Source organism: Ranitomeya imitator, chromosome 8 (genome assembly GCF_032444005.1).
Source record: "Ranitomeya imitator isolate aRanImi1 chromosome 8, aRanImi1.pri, whole genome shotgun sequence".
In the NCBI taxonomy this organism is placed as follows: domain Eukaryota; kingdom Metazoa; phylum Chordata; class Amphibia; order Anura; family Dendrobatidae; genus Ranitomeya; species Ranitomeya imitator.
This window is the reverse complement of record NC_091289.1, coordinates 116,729,923-116,752,127: the sequence shown is the minus strand read 5'-3', so window position 1 is coordinate 116,752,127 and position 22,205 is coordinate 116,729,923. Positions and strand designations below refer to the sequence as shown.

The following is a 22,205-nucleotide window of genomic DNA, read 5'->3' as shown; positions in this document are numbered from 1 at the left end:
AAGGAACTTATCTGGATGTGTGGTGAGCACTTTGACCCACCAAGTGCTTCACAGAAGTTTATAATGCAGAACCGTAAAAATAAAAAATCATATTTTTTCACAAAAATTATATTTTTGCCCCCAATTTTTTATTTTTCCAAGGGTAAGAGAAGAAATTGGACCTCAAAAGTTGTTGTCCAATTTGTCCTGAGTACGCTGATACCCCATATGTGGCAGTAAACCACTGTTTGGGCGCATGGGAGAGCTCGGAAGGGAAGGAGCGCAGTTTGACTTTTCAATGCAAAATTGACAGAAATTGAGATGGGACGCCATGTTGCGTTTGGAGAGCCACTGATGTGCCTAAACATTGAAACCCCCCACAAGTGACACCATTTTGGAAAGTAGACCCCCTAAGGAACTTATCTAGAGGTGTGGTGAGCACTTTGACCCACCAAGTGCTTCACAGAAGTTTATAATGCAGAACCGTAAAAATAAAAAATCATATTTTTTCACAAAAATTATATTTTTGCCCCCAATTTTTTATTTTTCCAAGGGTAAGAGAAGAAATTGGACCTCAAAAGTTGTTGTCCAATTTGTCCCGAGTACGCTGATACCCCATATGTGGCAGTAAACCACTGTTTGGGCACATGGGAGAACTCGGAAGGGAAGGAGCGCCGTTTGACTTTTCAATGCAAAATTGACAGGAATTGAGATGGGACGCCATGTTGCGTTTGGAGAGCCACTGATGTGCCTAAACATTGAAACCCCCCACAAGTGACACCATTTTGGAAAGTAGACCCCCTAAGGAACTTATCTAGAGGTGTGGTGAGCACTTTGACCCACCAAGTGCTTCACAGAAGTTTATAATGCAGAACCGTAAAAATAAAAAATCATATTTTTTCACAAAAATTATATTTTTGCCCCCAATTTTTTATTTTTCCAAGGGTAAGAGAAGAAATTGGACCTCAAAAGTTGTTGTCCAATTTGTCCCGAGTACGCTGATACCCCATATGTGGCAGTAAACCACTGTTTGGGCGCATGGGAGAGCTCGGAAGGGAAGGAGCGCCGTTTGACTTTTCAATGCAAAATTGACAGGAATTGAGATGGGACGCCATGTTGCGTTTGGAGAGCCACTGATGTGCCTAAACATTGAAACCCCCCACAAGTGACACCATTTTGGAAAGTAGACCCCCTAAGGAACTTATCTGGATGTGTGGTGAGCACTTTGACCCACGAAGGGCTTCACAGAAGTTTATAATGCAGAGCCATAAAAATAAAACAAAATTTTTTTCCCACAAAAATTATTTTTTAGCCCCCAGTTTTGTATTTTCCCTAGGGTAAGAGGAGAAATTGGACCACAAAAGTTGTTGTCCAATTTGTCCTGAGTACGCTGATACCCCATATGTGGGGGGGAACCACCGTTTGGGCGCATGGGAGGGTTCGGAAGGGAAGGAGCGCCATTTGGAATGCAGACTTAGATGGAATGGTCTGCAGGCGTCACATTGCGTTTGCAGAGCCCCTAATGTACCTAAACAGTAGAAACCCCCCACAAGTGACACCATTTTGGAAAGTAGACCCCCTAAGGAACTCATCTTGATGTGTTGTGAGAGCTTTGAACCCCCAAGTATTTCACTACAGTTTATAACGCAGAGCCATGCAAATAAAAAATATTTTTTTTTCCACAAAAATTATATTTTAGCCCCCAGTTTTGTATTTTTCCAAGGTTAGCAGGAGAAATTGGACCCTAAATGTTGTTGTCCAATTTGTCCTGAGTACGCTGATACCCGATATGTGGGGGGGAACCACCGTTTGGGCGCATGGGAGGGCTCGGAAGGGAAGGAGCATCATTTGGAATGCAGACTTAGATGGATTGGTCTGCAGGCGTCACATTGCGTTTGCAGAGCCCCTAATGTACCTAAACAGTAGAAACCCCCCACAAGTGACCCCATATTGGAAACTAGACCCCTCAATGAACTTATCTAGATGTGTTGTGAGAACTTTGAACCCCCAAGTGTTTCACTACAGTTTATAACGCAGAGCCGTGAAAATAAAAAATCTTTTTGTTTTCCCACAAAAATTATTTTTTAGCCCCCAGTTTTGTATTTTCCCAAGGGTAACAGGAGAAATTGGTCCACAAAAGTTGTTGTCCAATTTGTCCTGAGTACGCTGATACCCGATAAGTGGGGGGGAACCACCGTTTGGGCGCATGGGAGGGCTCGGAAGGGAAGGAGCATCATTTGGAATGCAGACTTAGATGGATTGGTCTGCAGGCGTCACATTGCGTTTGCAGAGCCCCTAATGTACCTAAACAGTAGAAACCCCCCACAAGTGACCCCATATTGGAAACTAGACCCCTCAATGAACTTATCTAGATGTGTTGTGAGAACTTTGAACCCCCAAGTGTTTCACTACAGTTTATAACGCAGAGCCGTGAAAATAAAAAATCTTTTTGTTTTCCCACAAAAATTATTTTTTAGCCCCCAGTTTTGTATTTTCCCAAGGGTAACAGGAGAAATTGGTCCACAAAAGTTGTTGTCCAATTTGTCCTGAGTACGCTGATACCCCATATGTTGGGGTAAACCCCTGTTTGGGCACACAGGAGAGCTCGGAAGGGAAGGAGCACTGTTTTACTTTTTCAACGCAGAATTGGCTGGAATTGAGATCGGACGCCATGTCGTGTTTGGAGAGCCCCTGATGTGCCGAAACAGTGGAAACCCCCCAATTATAACTGAAACCCTAATCTAAACACACCCCTAACCCTAATTCCAACGGTAACCCTAACCACACCTCTAACCCTGACACACCCCTAACCCTAATCCCAACCCTATTCCCAACTGTAAATGTAATCTAAACCCTAACCCTAACTTTAGCCCCAACCCTAACTGTAGCCCCAACCCTAACCCTAACCCTAATCCTAGCCCTAACCCTAGCCCTAACCCTAACCCTAGCCCTAACCCTAGCCCTAACCCTAGCCCTAACCCTAGCCCTAACCCTAGCCCTAGCCCTAACCCTAGCCCTAACCCTAGCCCTAACCCTAGCCCTAACCCTAGCCCTAACCCTAACCCTAACCCTAGCCCTAACCCTAGCCCTAACCCTAGCCCTAACCCTAGCCCTAACCCTAGCCCTAATGGGAAAATGGAAATAAATACATTTTTTTTTATTTTTCCCTAACTAAGGGGGTGATGAAGGGGGGTTTGATTTACTTTTATAGCGAGTTTTTTAGCGGATTTTTATGATTGGCAGCCGTCACACACTGAAAGACCCTTTTTATTGCAAAAAATATTTTTTGCAATACCACATTTTGAGAGCTATAATTTTTCCATATTTTGGTCCACAGAGTCATGTGAGGTCTTGTTTTTTGCGGGACGAGTTGACGTTTTTATTGAAAACATTTTTGGGCACGTGACATTTTTTTATCGCTTTTTATTCCGATTTTTGTGAGGAAGAATGACCAAAAGCCAGCTATTCATGAATTTCTATTGGGGGAGGCGTTTATACCGTTCCGCGTTTGGTAAAATTGATAAATCAGTTTTATTCTTCGGGTCAGTACGATTACAGCGATACCTCATTTATATCATTTTTTTATGGTTTGGTGCTTTTATACGATAAAAACTATTTTACAGAAAAAATAATTATTTTTGCATCGCTTTATTCTCAGGACTATAACTTTTTTATTTTTTTGCTGATGATGCTGTATGGCGGCTCTTTTTTTGCGGGACAATATGACGCTTTCAGCGGTACCATGGTTATTTATATCTGTCCTTTTGATCGCGTGTTATTCCACTTTTTGTTCGGCGGTATGATAATAAAGCGTTGTTTTTTGCCTCGTTTTTTTTTTTTTTTTCTTACGGTGTTTACTGAAGGGGTTAACTAGTGGGCCAGTTTTATAGGTCGGGCCGTTACGGACGCGGCGATACTAAATATGTGTACTTTTATTGGTTTTTTTTTTTTATTTAGATGAAGAAATGTATTTATGGGAATAATATTTTTTTTTTTTTTCATTATTTTGGAATATTTTTTTTTATTTTTTTTACACATTTGGAAATTTTTTTTTTTACTTTTTTACTTTGTCCCAGGGGGGGACATCACAGATCAGTGATCTGACAGTTTGCACAGCACTCTGTCAGATCACTGATCTGATAGGAGTGCAGGCTGCTTCACAGTGCCTGCTCTGAGCAGGCTCTGTGAAGCCACCTCCCTCCCTGCAGGACCCGGATCCGCGGCCATCTTGGATCCGGGGCTCGAGCAGGGAGGGAGGTGAGGAGACCCTCGCAGCAACGCGATCACATCGCGTTGCTGCGGGGGGCTCAGGGAAGCCCGCAGGGAGCCCCCTCCCTGCGCGGTGCTTCCCTGTACCGCCGGCACATCGCGATCATCTTTGATCGCGGTGTGCCAGGGGTTAATGTGCCGGGGGCGGTCCGTGACCGCTCCTGGCACATAGTGCCGGATGTCAGCTGCGATAAGCAGCTGACACCCGGCCGCGATCGGCCGCGCTCCCCCCGTGAGCGCGGCCGATCGGCTATGACGTACTATCCCGTCCAGGGTCAGATAAGCCCAGGGCACCTCGACGGGATAGTACGTCTAAGGTCACAGAGGGGTTAATTCCCAAATCCTCTTTCTTTTACCTCTTTAGGTTTATGGGATGTTATACTTGATCCGTTTACTTTTAGATATCCTTAGCTTTCCCTTTCTACCCCATATGAATGTATTTTATTTTTTTCACCCTGGATTTTTTATATTCCTGCACAATTTCCTCTCTTATTGTTGGCACTGTGTTTCGGCCTTCCCTCTGGTTCTTCAGTAGGTACGAGAAACCCCTTGATGGCCTTTTAGGAAGTCTTGTCTGAGGTGGTGTTTTTGAAGTGTACGGCTAGTATCTCTGTAGTCTGTACAGGAACCAGCCTGGCATGGGTGTGGTGTCTCTTTGCAGTAGATCTTCACTTTTTTGTTACCGATGAATGAGTGTGTGTTATGCTCATAACAAAATGAGGAGTAGATTATAAAAAATATTTCAACCTCTGAATATCTCATGGAGCACTGTTCAATCCATTATGCAAAAATAGGAGAATGGCACAATTGCAAACCTATCAAGACATGGTATCCACCTAAACTGACATTCCAAACAAGCAGAGCAGTAGAGAAGCAGACAAAAGGCCCATGGTCATTCTAGAGGAGCTATAGAGATCCACAGCTCAGGTAGAAGAATTTTTCCACAGGACAATTAATAGTTGCATGCTCCACAAATCTGGCCTTTAGGTTAAAGTGGAAAGAAGAAGGCAATTTTTGAATGCAAGCCATAAGAAAGCCTGTTTGCACGTTGCAAAAAGCTATGCAGGGGACACAGGTAACATGAGGAAAAGGGTGCTCTGGGTCAAATGTGACCTAACTAGAACATTTGGGGCTAAATGTTTAATGTTGCTGCAGTGCAGTATAGCTCAACCTCCACCAGGAGATGCTGATGAAGGAAGAGAGGTTGCACACACAGCGTAACACCATTGAGCAGCAGCACAAGCGCCACCAAGTGGCAAAAGAGTGGTCATACGAGCTGAGTCAAAAACCACCAGGACAAGAAGTACCAGAGGTCACAGCAATACACGTGGTCAAATACAAGCCAGAAGTCAAAGGCAGATGGGAGCAGATATAACTGAGATGAGAGACAGTAAAACAGGTCAGAAGACAAGACAGGTCACATACCAAGAGGTCCAAGAAAAGGGAGGGAACACTAAGACAAAGCAGGGAGGCAGCAAAGGGAAGTCACGGGAACAGAATACACGGGCAGAGGACGACACACAGCATCAAGGGGTCAGCTGCTCTAGCCTGGGAGCATGAACTATAACTGACATTGGTCTGCAGGCTGAAATAGCCACACGGAACCGAAAACAAGGCAGAGAAGGTTAACCCCCGCATGACCAGATCGGGGAGAAAATAACAAGAAACAAACCCCGGCCTGGATCGTGACAAAATGAAAATCGATATGTGGGGTGGAAAACTAACACTTCACATCACCCTGAAAACAAAATCCCCCTGTCAAACATGGTGATGACAGCATCATGCTCTGGGAATGCTTTTCTTCAGCAGGGGCAGGAAAGCTTATCAGAGCTGATATGAAGATCGGTAGAGCTATATACTGGGCAATCCTGGAGGAAAACCTGTTAGAGGTTGCAAACGACTTGAGACTGGAGCATTGGTTCACCTTCCAGCAGGACAACAACCCTAAACATTCAGCAAATTCTACAATGGAGTGGTTTAGATCAAGGCATATTTATGTGTTTGAATGGCCATGTCAAAGTGCAGACATAAATCCCATTTTGAATTAATGGCAAGACATGAAAAGACACTCTAGATATACAAAGCTGACAGAGACATACCCCAGAAGACTTGCAGCAGTAATTGCAGTGAAAATGGTCCCACAAATTTTTGACTCAGGGAGGTTGCACAGAAATTCATGTCATGATTTTCAGATTTATATTTTTAAAATAGCTAGAAAACCAAGTATCATTTCATTTGCGCTTCACAAGTGCTTGCTACTTTGTGCTAGTATATGACATAAAATCCCAATGAAATACGCTTGAGTTTGTGGGCTTAAAAAATGTAGAATATTTCATTTGGTATGAATATATGAATACTTTTTCAAGCCACTTTATGTTGAGGTCACTTGGAAACTACGAAAGCTGCAGTCTTAAGAAACCTTAGAATGTTGCAAACATCTTTTCTGGGCTTTGCAGATTAAAAATACACAGCATATTGATTGGAGGCAAATCATTTTTTTGTCAAACTTGGTGAATGTCAATTTCCTCTACTTACAACATAAAAACCATCTTAAAAAACTTGTAGAAACTTCAGCATTAAAATGCTGAAAGAAAAGTGTGTGTAGAATCTCCTAAATAAGTAATCCCCATATTTAATATGCAATTTAATTTGTGGAAAAAAAAGACAGGTTCTAAGTAGGACAAAACTATAATAAGAAAAATCACTATAATGAGACAGTATGGCAATCTGCTTCATATTAATGAATGGTAAAGGGATTTGTAATGTAATCATATTAAGCAGAACACGGCGCTTCCTGTTCGCAGTGAGCCTGGTTAGTAGGCGACATGGAGTGAGCCCTGCCAGCAATGAACACATCAGGCAGGATCCTGTATTATAAGGAGACTTTTTTTGATTTATATGGAATTCCAGGCATGGATAGACCAGAAATAAAGACAGCCGATACCGACAGGTTACGAGGAGAGACATGGCTATAAGCAAACTAGAATCACTGCATCAATTTACTGAGCAGAAGACCAAGATGTCCCCCAGATTAGTACCGTGTAGTGCAACTTTTGTGCCTTTCCCAGGACATGAACCATCCTTGTCTGAAACGGGACAAAGGTAATGGGTAAAGCTTTTCTTGTCTCGTAAATTCTCTGTTCTCTGAGGCTTTTTCCATTAGTTTATGTTCATATTGCTTTTTTGCCATTGAGTTATGAATTGTTATAGATTTTGTTATTCCCCAACAGACAGATATATTCGTAGATACATAGATATAGATATTTATGCTATATCTGTTAATGTAGCATAAATATCTGCCTCTACTTTATATATATTCCTAAACTCTTAATTTTAGTGAATGTCTTATATCTAATGTCAGTAACTATATCTATTTTTTTTAAAATACATTTTGAACATTGCAAAAAAAGCTTACAGTGTTATCTTCATGTAGTATTTGTTACATATATATTTCTGCTTGATCAGATGTTAAATTACATTGTGAAGCGTTAGGCTCAATACAGCTGACAACCAAACCTTAACTGAGACATTCGATGGCCTCAAATAATAGAAGAATTCTTTAAGAGTGGAGTTTTCTGCTGATCGGAAATTTTGCATAGTAGCTTGTTTCAGTATGCCTGGAGGGAAGAAGCTATCCCTTTATGGCATCATGTCTCTCCTGCTACTGCCATAAATATTGCATTATCTCCCTAGAAACTGCTCTGGTAAAAAAAATAATGAAAAGTTACAATTCAACAAAAGTCAAGTAAATTTATTTTCTAAAGTCAGCAAAGATACATATAATATGTTTGTCATATAGGTGCAAACAATGTCACAGTTGTGCTCTGATCTTATCTACTGTCCGAGCCCTGTATCTAATTATTTACCCATAGACAGAGCAATTTGTTGGTGCCTCCGCTGGAACTCAGCACATGTGCTCCCAGTTCTTTATGTCTTTGGTACATATGTGGATGGTGAGTCCCAAATTTCACATTTTTTGTTTAAACCTTCAACAAATGATTGACTAGTGCCTAATAGTAGGTAGGCGGTTTTGATTACGTAAGATGTTCCCTCAAAAAAAAAAAGGTACATTTGTGTTATATTGGCAAATATAAATTCATATGAAAAACTTCTGTTGACTTTTACCAAAATAAAGTTGCTTTAAGGATCAAATGATTTATGCAGATAAGACAAGAGGGCTCACCACCTTCTTTGTATATCAGCTGCATGATGGATAGATGAGTTAACTGCCGTGGGTGCCAAGAATTTCGCTGATGCGCTCAGCATTAGTAGACAACATTTAAGAAATTTGCCATGTCCAAACGGAAGTAGATAAAAGTAAAAGGTCTCTATTGAAAATCCATAAAGCCACAAACTAGTTCAGGTAATGTATTAAAAACTTCTGACGCGTTTCTGGCAACCGCCCTTAGTCATAGACCTTTTACTTTTATCTAATTCCATTTGGACATGCCGAATTTCCAAATTTTCATCAAATGATTTGCTTCTTATGTTTGATAATTTTTGGTATGTATGGCACAGTTTATTTGATAATATAATGTAGGACAGAATGACATTTCACTTGAAAATGTTCAATAGTACAATATTTCCCTGTCATCACATTGGTAGATTCCCCAGACCCAGTCCTCTTAGGATGCTGGTACATATAATGCTAAACATGTGAGAACCACACATCAAAAGCATACAAGGTTTTACCAAATTCCTACAGTATTGGTATGCAGTTAAAGCTCTGTCACATACATTATACTTGGTTCTCAGGCCAAAGCTATCTCATCCCCATTCCCATCATTTTTTTTGTATGCATTGTTAGAGGCCAGGGAAAGAGTTATTCTGGTTCACTTGTTGCAGCCATTTTTCTCTAGAACAAAAGAGTTGGGTGTTCAAATTAAATTCAAAGTGCACCAACCTTATCTTCCCAATTGCAAAAAAGAAGTCAGACAAAAGAGACAGTGATTGCCTTAAAATGAAATGTTGTATTTATATGAAAAGGCAAAAAAACACACATCTAAAAATATATATAATTAAATATGCCAAAAGGCCATATATACAAAGCTAGATGTGCCCACGATAAGACATACGTCTATCTTCATCTGCCTAGATGGCACATGAATAAGTGTTCCAATAGGATGGAAATTGATATGTGCCTCTGAGGAAGCCACAGCTCAGTGGTGATACACAAGTTGTCTTCCTCATCCAATTACTGTCTTCTACTTTGTTTTCTTTATTATATATTTTTCTTTTTAACTCTAATGGAATGGCATCATTGGTTATGCTTGTCTGGCAACATATCAATTCCTATTCTTTCATTCACACATATTTTTCTATGTACCCTTATCTTTCATTACATGATTTAGTTTAAAAAGTGGGAAGCCCCTCATACATGTTAATTAGCCAATAGCATGAATATTTGTGAGCTCAAATAACTTTTATTCAATGTTTATGTGGGCCTTAAGTTACTGTATATAAAAATGACATGCTAGTCAGCAAATTAACAGTTGTTTAAATTGATACTTTGGACGTAGGAAAATGTAGGGCGAAGTATGCAATTATGGGCTCGTGCTTTAATAACATGGATCGCATTCGAACTAATGTTATTCAATGATACAGTATTGATGAACAATACTTTTTCACTTACCAAATCGGGGTGTGATAAAAAAAATCAAATGTAATAAACTTGGCACTCAAATTAGGTATCTTTGATGCAAAAATTTTTAATGCAATCCAGAATTAGTACAATCCAAACGTTTTGGTCATGCAACAACCTTCCTCAGTGTACTAGATATATATGCATGCATTAGATATAGTATTGAGATACAACTAAAACAACATCATGTAAAAAGGGAAAAGAAAATGACTAACAATACAATAATGACAGAGGTGATATCAAAAACATAATGGCTAAATCAGTATTGACGGTATGTGATTCCAGTAGAAGTAGGAGAAGAACACATAAGGATATGAGGTAGAAGCCTACCGGACTGCTGAGAGAAATAGACTTGCTGATGTTAATGAATTCAGATTAAACTGTTTCCTATATAGATGTAACCATCCTGAAAGAAAGATTATACCATAAGGGATGACCGGTGGTGGGGAGGTTCATGTGGAGAAATACAGTTAAGTCCATATATATTTGGACAGAGACAACATTTTTCTAATTTTGGTTATAGACATTACCACAATGAATTTTAAACAAAACAATTCAGCTGCAGTTGAAGTTCAGACTTTCAGCTTTCATTTAAGGGTATCCACATTAAAATTGGATGAAGGGTTTAGGAGTGTCAGCTCCTTAACATGTGCCACCCTGTTTTTAAAGGGACCAAAAGTAATTGGACAGATTCAATAATTTTAAATAAAATGTTCATTTTTAGTACTTGGTAGAAAATCCTTTGTTGGCAATGACTGCCTGAAGTCTTGAACTCATGGACATCACCAGACGCTGTGTTTCCTCCTTTTTGATGCTCTGCCAGGCCTTCACTGCGGTGGTTTTCAGTTGCTGTTTGTTTGTGGGCCTTTGTGTCTGAAGTTTAGTCTTTAACAAGTGAAATGCATGCTCAATTGAGTTGAGATCAGGTGACTGACTTGGCCATTCAAGAATATTCCACTTCTTTGCTTTAATAAACTCCTGGGTTGCTTTGGCTTTATATTTTGGGTTATTGTCCATCTGTAGTATGAAATGACGACCAATCAGTTTGACTGCATTTGGCTGGATCTGAGCACACAGTATGGCGGCTCTGAATACCTCAGAATTCATTTGGCTGCTTCTGTCCTGTGTCACATCATCAATAAACACTAGTGACCCAGTGCCACTGGCAGCCATGCATGCCCAAGCCATCACACTGCCTCCGCCGTGTTTTACAGATGATGTGGTATGCTTTGGATCATGAGCTGTACCACACCTTTGCCATACTTTTCTCTTTCCATCATTCTGGTAGAAGTTGATCTTGGTTTCATCTGTCCAAAGAATGTTCTTCCAGAACTGTGCTGGCTTTTTTAGATGTTTTTTAGCAAAGTCCAGTCTAGCCTTTTTCTTCTTGATGCTTATGAGTGGCTTGCACCGTGCAGTGAACCCTCTGTATTTACTTTCATGCAGTCTTCTCATTATGGTAGATTTGGATATTGATACGCCGACCTCCTGGAGAGTGTTGTTCACTTGGTTGGCTGTTGTGAAGGGGTTCCTCCTCACCATGGAGATTATTCTGTGATCATCCACCACTGTTGTCTTCCGTGAGCGCCCAGGTCTTTTTGCATTGATGAGTTCACCAGTGCTTTTTTTCTTTCTCAGGATGTACCAAACTGTAGATTTTACCACTCCTAATATTGTAGCAATTTCTCGGATGGTTTTTTTTCTGTTTTCGCAGCTTAAGGATGGCTGGTTTCACCTGCATGGAGAGCTCCTTTGACTGCATGTTTACTTCACAGCAAAACTTTCCAAATGCAAGCACCACACCTCAAATCAACTCCAGGACTTTTATCTGCTTAATTGAGAATGACATAACGAAGGGATTGTCCACACCTGTCCATGAAATAGCCTTGGAGTCAATTGTCCAATTACTTTTGATCCCTTTAAAAACAGGGTGGCACATGTCAAGGAGCGGAAACTCCTAAACCCTTCATCCAATTTTAATGTGGATACCCTCAAATAAAAGCTGAAAGCCTGAACTTCAACTGCATCTGAATTGTTTTGTTTAAAATTCATTGTGGTAATGTCTATAACCAAAATTAGAAAAATGTTGTCTCTGTCCAAATATATATGGACCTAACTGTATATACCCACCTACATACGTGGTCAAAATTCTTGGTACATCTCGTTTAATGACAGAAAAACACAATGGTAACAGAAATAACTTGAATCTGACAAAAGTAATAATAAATAAAAGATCTATGAAAATGAACAAATGAAAGTCGGACATTGCTTTTCAACTATGCTTCCAAACTCACAGAAAAAGACCCCAAAAAGCGATTTACAAAAATGCCATAAAATTATCCTTTATTATAAATGTTAAAACCATAAGTGTGCACTTGACAAAACCATCACCAATAAATGCAAGCGTACTACAGGACAGGCCGGAGTAGTGCCAAGCCCTACGCTTTCTCAGTGCACCCTACCTGCCTGCGGAGGTTGGCACCCTATTTTCCTACGCCGTGGTGCCCCCGCTCCTCGCCGGCTCTCCCTGCTATCCCTATAATGCCCTAACAGGACCGGGAAAGAAATTCTCACATATACAACATGTGCATATGGATAGCTTGAAAGGACATGGATATGTCAGTATAAATATCTAGCTAGAACTAGGGTTCTCAACTGACTTGGTAATCTGTGTCCCTTGCTCCTTATACATAAAGTTTCTAGCCAGAAAAAACAACGGCAGATAGAGATGCTTCATCAAAGAACTGAAATACACACGTGATCTTGGTCTGTTTACACATGTATTAGGGTCTCAAGGTGCTGTTGTGACAATAGGGAGATGTATCTGCTGTGATGTCAAGCATATCCCATGCAACCTTCTAATATTTAAATGTCAAGCTGCAACCTTAATTTTATAACAGATGCCTAAAGCAGCCACATACTGTCCCATTCTTTGGCGACATAGTTATTTTTTGTGACCCCAGTGCTGACCAGATCACTAAACCACATTATATCTCATGAAAAGAATATGTCCCTTTAGACTCAACGCGTTTCTCCCCTTCTAATTCAAAGAGGTTCATCAGGAGTACATCCAGATAATAAAGGGTTACTTAGCTTGTGTAAGATTTCAGCATGTCAGCAATGTAGATAGCTGCACCACGGGGCCGGTCCCCTATCTTTGTAGCGCTTACTATGCTTCCACAGAATGAAAAAAAATAAATAAAACTCATGAAATAGGCCTGGACAGAAATGATGGTACCCTTAACTTAATATTTTGTTGAACAACCTTTTGAGGCAATCGCTTATTTATTACTACTTTTGTCAGATTCAAATTATTTCTGTGACCATTGTGGTTTTTTCTGTCATTAAACAAGGGGTACCCACAATTTTGACCACGTGTATATTCAGTATAAGGCATGAAGTATAGGCTTCTGAAGCCAGGTGATACTGTCACCTGTAAAGGACTCTACAGTCAATATGGTGCTCAATGAAATCCTGCTGTAAGTAAATAAAATACAGATAATCCACCTATTATTTGCGGGGCTATTTATCAGAAAATTCAGTTGTGGATCCTCCGGTTATCCTGCATGCACTGTCTAGGTGGGCGGGTATTGTCGGAGTGTGCTTGGTGGAAGTGACGTGGCCGGATGTGATGATACCTGCGTTCCACCGGCAGGAAGGGTGCGTGGCATGTGTTCCACTGCCGCATCGCTTTCACCGCACACACTCTGACAACGCATGCCCAAAGTACACACGCCGCTTGTAAATAAGCAAAAGCTATGCCGTACCTACCTATAATGTATGTAAGTACTCCAATACCCAATATGAGGGAGAAAACAACTGTTTTGGGACCTGGCAGAGCTCGGAAGGGAAGGAGCGCCATTTGACTTTTTGAATGCAAAATTTGGAGGACACCATATCGCATTTGGAGAGCCTCTGATGTGCCTAAACAGTGAAAATCCCCCACAAGCATCTCCATTCTAGTTATTTCAGAACTGTTTCAAATTGAAATCATAGACATACTGCTCACACCTGTTTGATAAAAAAAATAAGAATCTTTCATTTATTGTACTACTGATGATATGACAACTGTATTTTTCATATTGTTGGTCATTTTTCTGTTCCTTCTTGTTGACTTTGTGGGCTTTCAAGCCATTCCGAATGCTACATTTAGCGGATTCATCACTCTGTCTGTTTTACAAGTTGTCATTTATTTCTTGATTCTTAATAAACAAAACATTGAAAAGAAAAGTGCAATTTTCCCTGAATGCCCAATATGAGGGAGAAAACTACTGTTTGGGTGCACGGCAGGGTCTGGAAATGAGAGAATGTCATTTGACTTTTTGAATGTAAAATTTACTGGAATCATTAGCGAACGTCATGTCCGATTTGAAGAGCCCCTGATGTGTCTAAACAGTGGAAACCCTCCCACAAGGGATGCTATTTTGGAAACCTCTCAAGAAATGTATTTAGATGCATGGTGAACACCTTGATCCCCCAGGTGCTCCACAGAAGTTTATAACATTGAACAATGAAAATAACAAAATCACATTTTCCTCCCCAAAATTTAATTTTAGCCCCAAATTTTGCATTTTCATAAGGGTAACAAGAGAAATTGCGCAATACAGGTTGTTGTGCAGTTTTTCCTAAGTACACCGATACCCAATATGAGGGAGAAAACTACTGTTTGGATGCACGGCAGGGCTCAGAAGAGAAGTAGCGTTATGGGACTTTTTGAATGTAAAATTTCCTGGAATCATTAGCGGACATCATGTCCCTTTTGGAGAGCCCCTGATGTGCCTAAGCAGTGGAAACCCCAACAAGTGACCCCATTTTGGAAATTAGACCCCTTAACCCCTTCATGACCCAGCCTATTTTGACCTTAAAGACCTTGCCGTTTTTTGCAATTCTGACCAGTGTCCCTTCATGAGGTAATAACTCAGGAACGCTTCAATGGATCCTAGCGGTTCTGAGATTGTTTTTTCGTGACATATTGGGCTTCATGTTAGTGGTAAATTTAGGTCAATAAATTCTGTGTTTATTTGTGATAAAAACGGAAATTTGGCGAAAATTTTGAAAATTTCGCAATTTTCACATTTTGAATTTTTATTCTGTTAAACCAGAGAGTTATGTGACACAAAATAGTTAATAAATAACATTTCCCACACGTCTACTTTACATCAGCACAATTTTGGAAACAAAATTTTTTTTTGCTAGGAAGTTATAAGGGTTAAAATTTGACCAGCGATTTCTCATTTTTACAACGAAATTTACAAAACCATTTTTTTTAGGGACCACCTCACATTTGAAGTCAGTTTGAGGGGTCTATATGGCTGAAAATACCCAAAAGTGACACCATTCTAAAAACTGCACCCCTCAAGGTGCACAAAACCACATTCAAGAAGTTTATTAACCCTTCAGGTGCTTCACAGCAGCAGAAGCAACATGGAAGGAAAAAATGAACATTTAACTTTTTAGTCACAAAAATGATTTTTCAGCAACAATTTTTTTATTTTCCCAATGGTAAAAGGAGAAACTGAACCACGTACGTTGTTGTCCAATTTGTCCTGAGTACGCTGATACCTCATATGTGGGGGTAAACCACTGTTTGGGCGCACGGCAGGGCTTGGAAGGGAAGGAGCGCCATTTGACTTTTTGAATGAAAAATTGGCTGCACTCTTTAGCGGACACCATGTCACATTTGGAGAGCCCCCGTGTGCCTAAAAATTGGAGCTCCCCCACAAGTGACCCCATTTTGGAAACTAGACGCCCCAAGGAACTTATCTAGATGCATAGTGAGCCCTTTAAACCCCCAGGTGCTTCACAAATTGATCCGTAAAAATGAAAAAGTACTTTTTTTTCACAAAAAAATTCTTTTAGCCTCAATTTTTTCATTTTCACATGGACAACAGGATAAAATGGATCCTAAAATTTGTTTGGCAATTTCTCCTGAGTACACCGATACTTCACATGTGGGGGTAAACCACTGTTTGGGCACATGGTAAGGCTCGGAAGGGAAGGCGCGCCTTTTAACTTTTTGAATGGAAAATTAGCTCCAATTGTTAGCGGACACCATGTCGCATTTGGAGAGCCCCTGTGTGCCTATGCAATGGAGCTCCCCCACAAGTGACCCCATTTTGGAAACTAGACCCCCCAAGGAACTTATCTAGATGCATACTGAGCACTTTAAACCCCCAGGTGCTTCACAGAAGTTTATAATGCAGAGCCATGAAAATAAAAAATAATTTTTCTTTTCTCAAAAATGATTTTTTAGCCTGGAATTTCCTATTTTGCCAATGGTAATAGGAGAAATTGGACCACAAATGTTGTTGTCCAGTTTGTCCTGAGTATGCAGATACCCCATATGTGGGGGTAAACCACTGTTTGGGCGCACGGCAGGGCTCAGAAGGGAAGGCACGCCATTTGGCTTTTTAAATGGAAAATTATCTCCAATCATTAGCGGACACCATGTCGCGTTTGGAGAGCCCCTGTGTGCCTAAACATTGGAGATCCCCCACAAATTACCCCATTTTGGAAACTAGACCCCCAAAGGAACTAATCTAGATGTGTAGTGAGCACTTTGAACCCTCAAGTGCTTCACAGAAGTTTATAACGCAGAGCCATGAAAATAAAAAAAAAAAATTATTTTCTCAAAAATGAATTTTAGCCCGCAATTTTTTATTTTCCCAAGGGTAACAGGAGAAATTTGACCCCAAAAGTTGTTGTCCAGTTTCTCCTGAGTACGCTGATACCCCATATGTGGGGGTAAACCACTGTTTAGGCACATGCTGGGGCTCGGAAGTGAAGTAGTGACGTTTTGAAATGCAGACTTTGATGGAATGCTCTGCGGGCGTCACGTTGCGTTTGCAGAGCCCCTGATGTGGCTAAACAGTAGAAACCCCCCACAAGTGACCCCATTTTGGAAACTAGACCCCGAAAGGAACTTATCTAGATGTGAGGTGAGCACTTTGAACCCCCAAGTGCTTCACAGAAGTTCATAACACAGAGCAGTGAAAATAATAAATACGTTTTCTTTCCTCAAAAATAATTATTTAGCCCAGAATTTTTTATTTTCCCAAGGGTTACAGGAGAAATTGGACCACAAAAGTTGTTGTCCAGTTTCTCCTGAGTACGCTGATGCCCCATGTGTGGGGGTAAACCACTGTTTGGGCACACGTGGGGGCTCAGAAGGGAAGTAGTGACTTTTGAAATGCAGACTTTGATGGAATGGTCTGCGGGCATCACGTTGCGTTTGCAGAGCCCCTGGTGTGCCTAAACAGTAGAAACCCCCCACAAGTGACCCCATTTTGGAAACTAGACCCCCCAAGGAACTTATCTAGATATGTGGTGAGCACTTTGAACCCCCAAGTGCTTCACAGACGTTTACAACGCAGAGCCGTGAAAATAAAAAATCATTTTTCTTTCCTCAAAAATGATGTTTTAGCAAGCAATTTTTTATTTTCTCAAGGGTAACAGGAGAAATTGGACCCCAGTAATTGTTGCGCAGTTTGTCCTGAGTATGCTGGTACCCCATATGTGGGGGTAAACCACTGTTTGGGCACACGTCGGGGTTCGGAAGTGAGGGAGCACCATTTGAATTTTTGAATACAAGATTGGCTGGAATCAATGGTGGCGCCATGTTGCGTTTGGAGACCCCCTGAAGTGCCTAAACAGTGGAAACCCCTCAATTCTACCTCCAACACACCCCTAACCCTTATCCCAACTGTAGCCGTAACCCTAATCACAACCCTAACCCCAACACACCCCTAACCACAACCCTAACCCCAACACACCCCTAACCCTAACCACAACCCTCATTCCAACCCAACTCTAAGGCTATGTGCCAACGTTGCGGATTCGTATGAGATTTTTCAGCATCATTTTTGAAAAATCCGCGGGTAAAAGGCACTGCGTTTTACCTGTGGATTTACCGTGGATTTCCAGTGTTTTTTGTGCGGATTTCACCTGTGGATTCCTATTGAGGAACAGGTGTAAAACGCTGCGGAATCCGCACAAAGAATTGGCATGCTGCGGAAAATACAACGCAGCGTTCCCGCGCGGTATTTTCTGCACCATGGGCACAGCGGATTTGGTTTTTCATATGTTTACATGGTACTGTAAACCCGATGGAACACTGCTGCGGATCCGCAGCCAAATCCGCACCGTGTGCACATAGCCTAATTCTAAAGGTATGTGCACACGCTGCGGAAAACGCTGCGGATCCGCAGCAGTTTCCCATGAGTTTACAGTTCAATGTGAACCTATGGGAACCAAAAATCGCTGTACACATGCTGCGGAAAAACTGCACGGAAACGCAGCGGTTTACATTCCGCAGCATGTCACTTCTTTCTGCGGATTCCGCAGCGGTTTTAGAACTGCTCCAATAGAAAATCGCAGTTGTAAAACCGCAGTGAAATGCGCAGAAAATCCGCGGTAAATCCACGATAAATCGGCAGCGGTTTAGCACTGTGGATTTTTCAAATCCGCTGCGGAAAAATCCGCATAGGACCAGAATACGTGTGCACATACCGAAACCCTAACCCTAGCCCTAACCCTACCCCTAACCCTACCCCTACCCCTAACCCTAGCCCTAACCCTACCCCTACCCCTAACCCTACCCCTAACCCTACCCCTAACCCTAACCCTAGTTCTTACCCCAACCTTAGTGAAAAAAAAAAAATATTCTTTATTTTTTTATTGTCCCTATCTATGGGGGTGACAAAGGGGGGGGTCATTTACTATTTTTTTTATTTTGATCACTGAGATAGGATATATCTCAGTGATCAAAATTCACTCTGGAACGAATCTGCCGGCCGGCAGATTCGGCGGGCGCACTGCACATGCGCCCGCCATTTTGGAAGATGGCGGCGCCCAGGAAAGAAGACGGACGGACCTCGGGCGGCCAGGTAAGTATAAGGGGAGGGAGATCAGGGCACGGGGGGGGCGTCGGAGCACGGGGGGGTGGATCGGATCATGGGGGGGGTGGATCGGAACACGGGAGGGAGGATTGGAGCACGGGGAAGGATTGGAGCACAGGGTGAGGGATCGCTGTGCGGGGGGGGTGGATCGGAGCACGGGGGGGGGGTCGCTGTGTGCGGGGGGGGATCGGAGTGCGGGGGGGTTTGATTGCAGCACAGGGGGTGTGATTGGTGCACGGGGAAGCGGACAGGAGGACGGGGGAGCGGAGCACAGGACGGAGGGGAGCGGACCACAGATCGGGGGGCTGGGGGGGCGATCGGAGGGGTGGGGTGGGTGCACATAAGTGTTTCCAGCCATGGCCGATGATATTGCAGCATCGGCCATGGCTGGATTGTAATATTTCACCAGTTTTTTAGGTGAAATATTACAAATCGCTCTGATTGGCAGTTTCACTTTCAACAGCCAATCAGAGCGATCGTAGCCACGAGGGGGTGAAGCCACCCCCCTGGGCTAAACTACCACTCCCCCTGTCCCTGCAGATCGGGTGAAATGGGAGTTAACCCTTTCACCCGGCCTGCAGGGACGCGATCTTTCCATGACGCATATGCTGCGTCATGGGTCGGAATGGCACCGACTTTCATGACGCAGCGTATGCGTCAAAGGTCGGGAAGGGGTTAAGGGATGCACACTTTGTTGTGCAATTTCTCCTGAGTATGCCCATACCACATATGTGGGGGAATACTACTTTTGAGGCACAGTGCACATCTCAGAACGGAAGAGGCGCTATATTGGAGTTCAGATTTTGCAGGAATGGTTTGAGGGTGCCATGTCACATTGACAGAACCTCTGAGGTGCCAGAAGAGCAGAAAGCTCCTATTTGTGAACTCATTTTACAAACTAAACTCCCCAATGAATTCATCTAGGGATGCAGCGATCATATTGATACCACAAGTGCCTCACAAAGTTTTGTACCACTGAGCGGTGAAAAAAATAAAATGCATTTTTACCACTAAAATGTTGTTTTAGCCCCAAGTTTTTAATTTTTCTAAGGGCTAATAGGAAATTATTTTACAACAAACTGCATGTTTTTCTGAGTGCACCAATAGCCTACATGTAATTGGGAAATATTTTTCAGGCACAGTGCAAAGCTCAGAAGGCAAGGAGCACCAGATTTTAATCGTATGGTTTGCAGGAGCCCACTGCAAGAGCCCATGAGGTGCCAGAACAGCAGGACCCCCCCATAAGTGACCCCATTTTATAAACTACATCTCTCAATGAATTCATCTAGGGGTGCAGTGATCATATTGACACCAAGTGTGTGTCACAGAATTTTATACCATTGGGCAATGAAGACAAATTAGCTACATTTTTAACACCAAAATTTTGTTTTAGCCACAGATTTTACATTTTCACAAAAGAAGTGGGTAAAAGTGGCACACAAATTTGTCTGACAATTTCTGTTGAACATGGCAATTCCCCATATGTGGCTGTACAGTACTACTTAGCCATACGGAGAGACTTGGGAGGAGCGGAGCACTATTTGCCTCCTGGAGCACAGATTTTCCTAGAACAGTTTGCGGACTTCACATAAAGAGCCCATAATTGCGAAGAGCCAAATCCCCCCTCAAATGACCCCATTTGGGAAACTATATCCTTGGTGAATGTATCTACAGGTTTAGTGACCATTTTGATCCCAGAAACAAGCAGCAATGAATGTTGCCAAGTAAAAATTTCAAAGTGCCATTGTAGTGACCAGTACACTGTAGTGACCAGTACAATGCAGTCACTAGTACATTATGCCAAGCCTGTGCTTCTGGAGACATGCACCCGAAGGTTAGAAAGGCTCTTATTGCTTGAGAAATGTCAAGTATGGACATAATATGTGGTTTAGGTACACTGTGGGGCTAAGAAGGGACTGGGGCATTTGGATTTGGGAGCTCAGAATTTGCTGAATTTCGTTGGGGGGTGAGGAGCCATTTTGCCTTTCAATAGCCTTTGTGCCGCCAGTACCGTGGAAGTCCCCTATATTTCCATTATCAGATGGCAGATCTGAGTGAGAGCTTGCTTTTCTTGTGGATTGAGATTAGGTTTTTATTGGGAATATTTTACATAACGTTTTGCATCACATTTATCCTGCTCTCTACGCTGATCATTTACTTTGGGGTTTTCATCTAAATCTCTGTTTGACGTGATTCAGATGAAACCCTCGAGGGATCCATTCACTATAATGAGACAGCAGAGTTACTCTGGACTATGTCTGGCCTCTTTTCATCTGTGTCTTTCTTTTCAGAAGTGCACGAAACTGTGGCCGATGGCACTTTTATGCAATCTTAAAAAGACGGACACTGCCAGATCACAGGTTAGACGACATCATTATAGGTAGTCTTCTGCCGGGGTTTCCATCTGATTCACATATTTCAGAGTCTTACATGGAAACACAGAGCACAGGATAAATGTGCGCCGACCTTCATTGTGATCTTCGGGAGGCAAAATGAAAAAATCAACAGCATGTGAAGAACTGGTTTTATTTAATTTTTACACTATTCCTCCAGCAGTATAAGTGATTAGGCAACTTTATCCTTTTGGTCGATGCGATTACAGCGATACCAGATTTATATCAGGTTTTTATGTTTGGCAGCTGTCACACACTAAAAGATGCTTTTTTTTTTGCAAAAAATAGCTTTTGCATCATCACATTTTGAGAGCTATAATTTTTCCATATATTGGCCCACAGAGTCGTGGGAGATTTTGTTTTTTGCAGGACGAGTTGACATTTTACGTTCATATTGGTACCATTTTTGGGCACATGACATTTTTTGGAGGCAAAACAAAAACCAGCAATTCAGGAATTTCTTTGGGGGGGGGGGGGGGGTTATGCTGTTCTGTGAGTTGTAAAATTGATAAGGCAGTTTTATTCTTCGGGTGAGTGCGATTACAGTGATACCTCATTTATATTTGTTTTATGTTTTGGCACTTTTATACAATTAAAACTATTTTACAGAAAAAATAATTATTTTTGCATCACCTTATTCTGAGAGCTATAACTTTTTTATTTACCGATGGAGCTGTGTGAATTTTCTGGGACAAGACACTGTTTCAGCAGTACCATGTTTATTTATATCCATCTTTTTGATCGCGTTTTATTCCACGTTTTGTTCGGCAGTATGATGATAACGCATTATTTTTTTTGCCTTTTTTTATGCATTACCTGAACAATTTCTATGGGCTGTAGACACCACCTTCTGCTACTGTGCAGTACCTCTAGGGGAGAGAGCAATAATAAAATGCAAAAGTGACCACAGCCAAAAAGGATAAGAACAGGGAAATGGTCTGTGGTCACCCCCTACATAACCACTCCTTTAGAGGGGTTATCTTGCTAATTGCCTATCATTTCAACATGCTGTCTGTTCCATTTGCA

General features: G+C 41.8%; 1 protein-coding gene across 1 annotated transcript in view; it reads left to right on the top strand.

Annotated features, from left to right (window-relative positions):
* Positions 1-7,213: 7,213 nt before the first annotated feature.
* Positions 7,214-22,205, top strand: part of KCNT2 (potassium sodium-activated channel subfamily T member 2) — a 1,033,274-nt gene continuing 1,018,282 nt past the window's right edge. The window contains exon 1 of the mRNA XM_069737282.1: positions 7,214-7,350. Coding sequence (XP_069593383.1) covers positions 7,214-7,350 — 137 coding nt within the window. The remainder of the gene's footprint in view (positions 7,351-22,205) is intronic.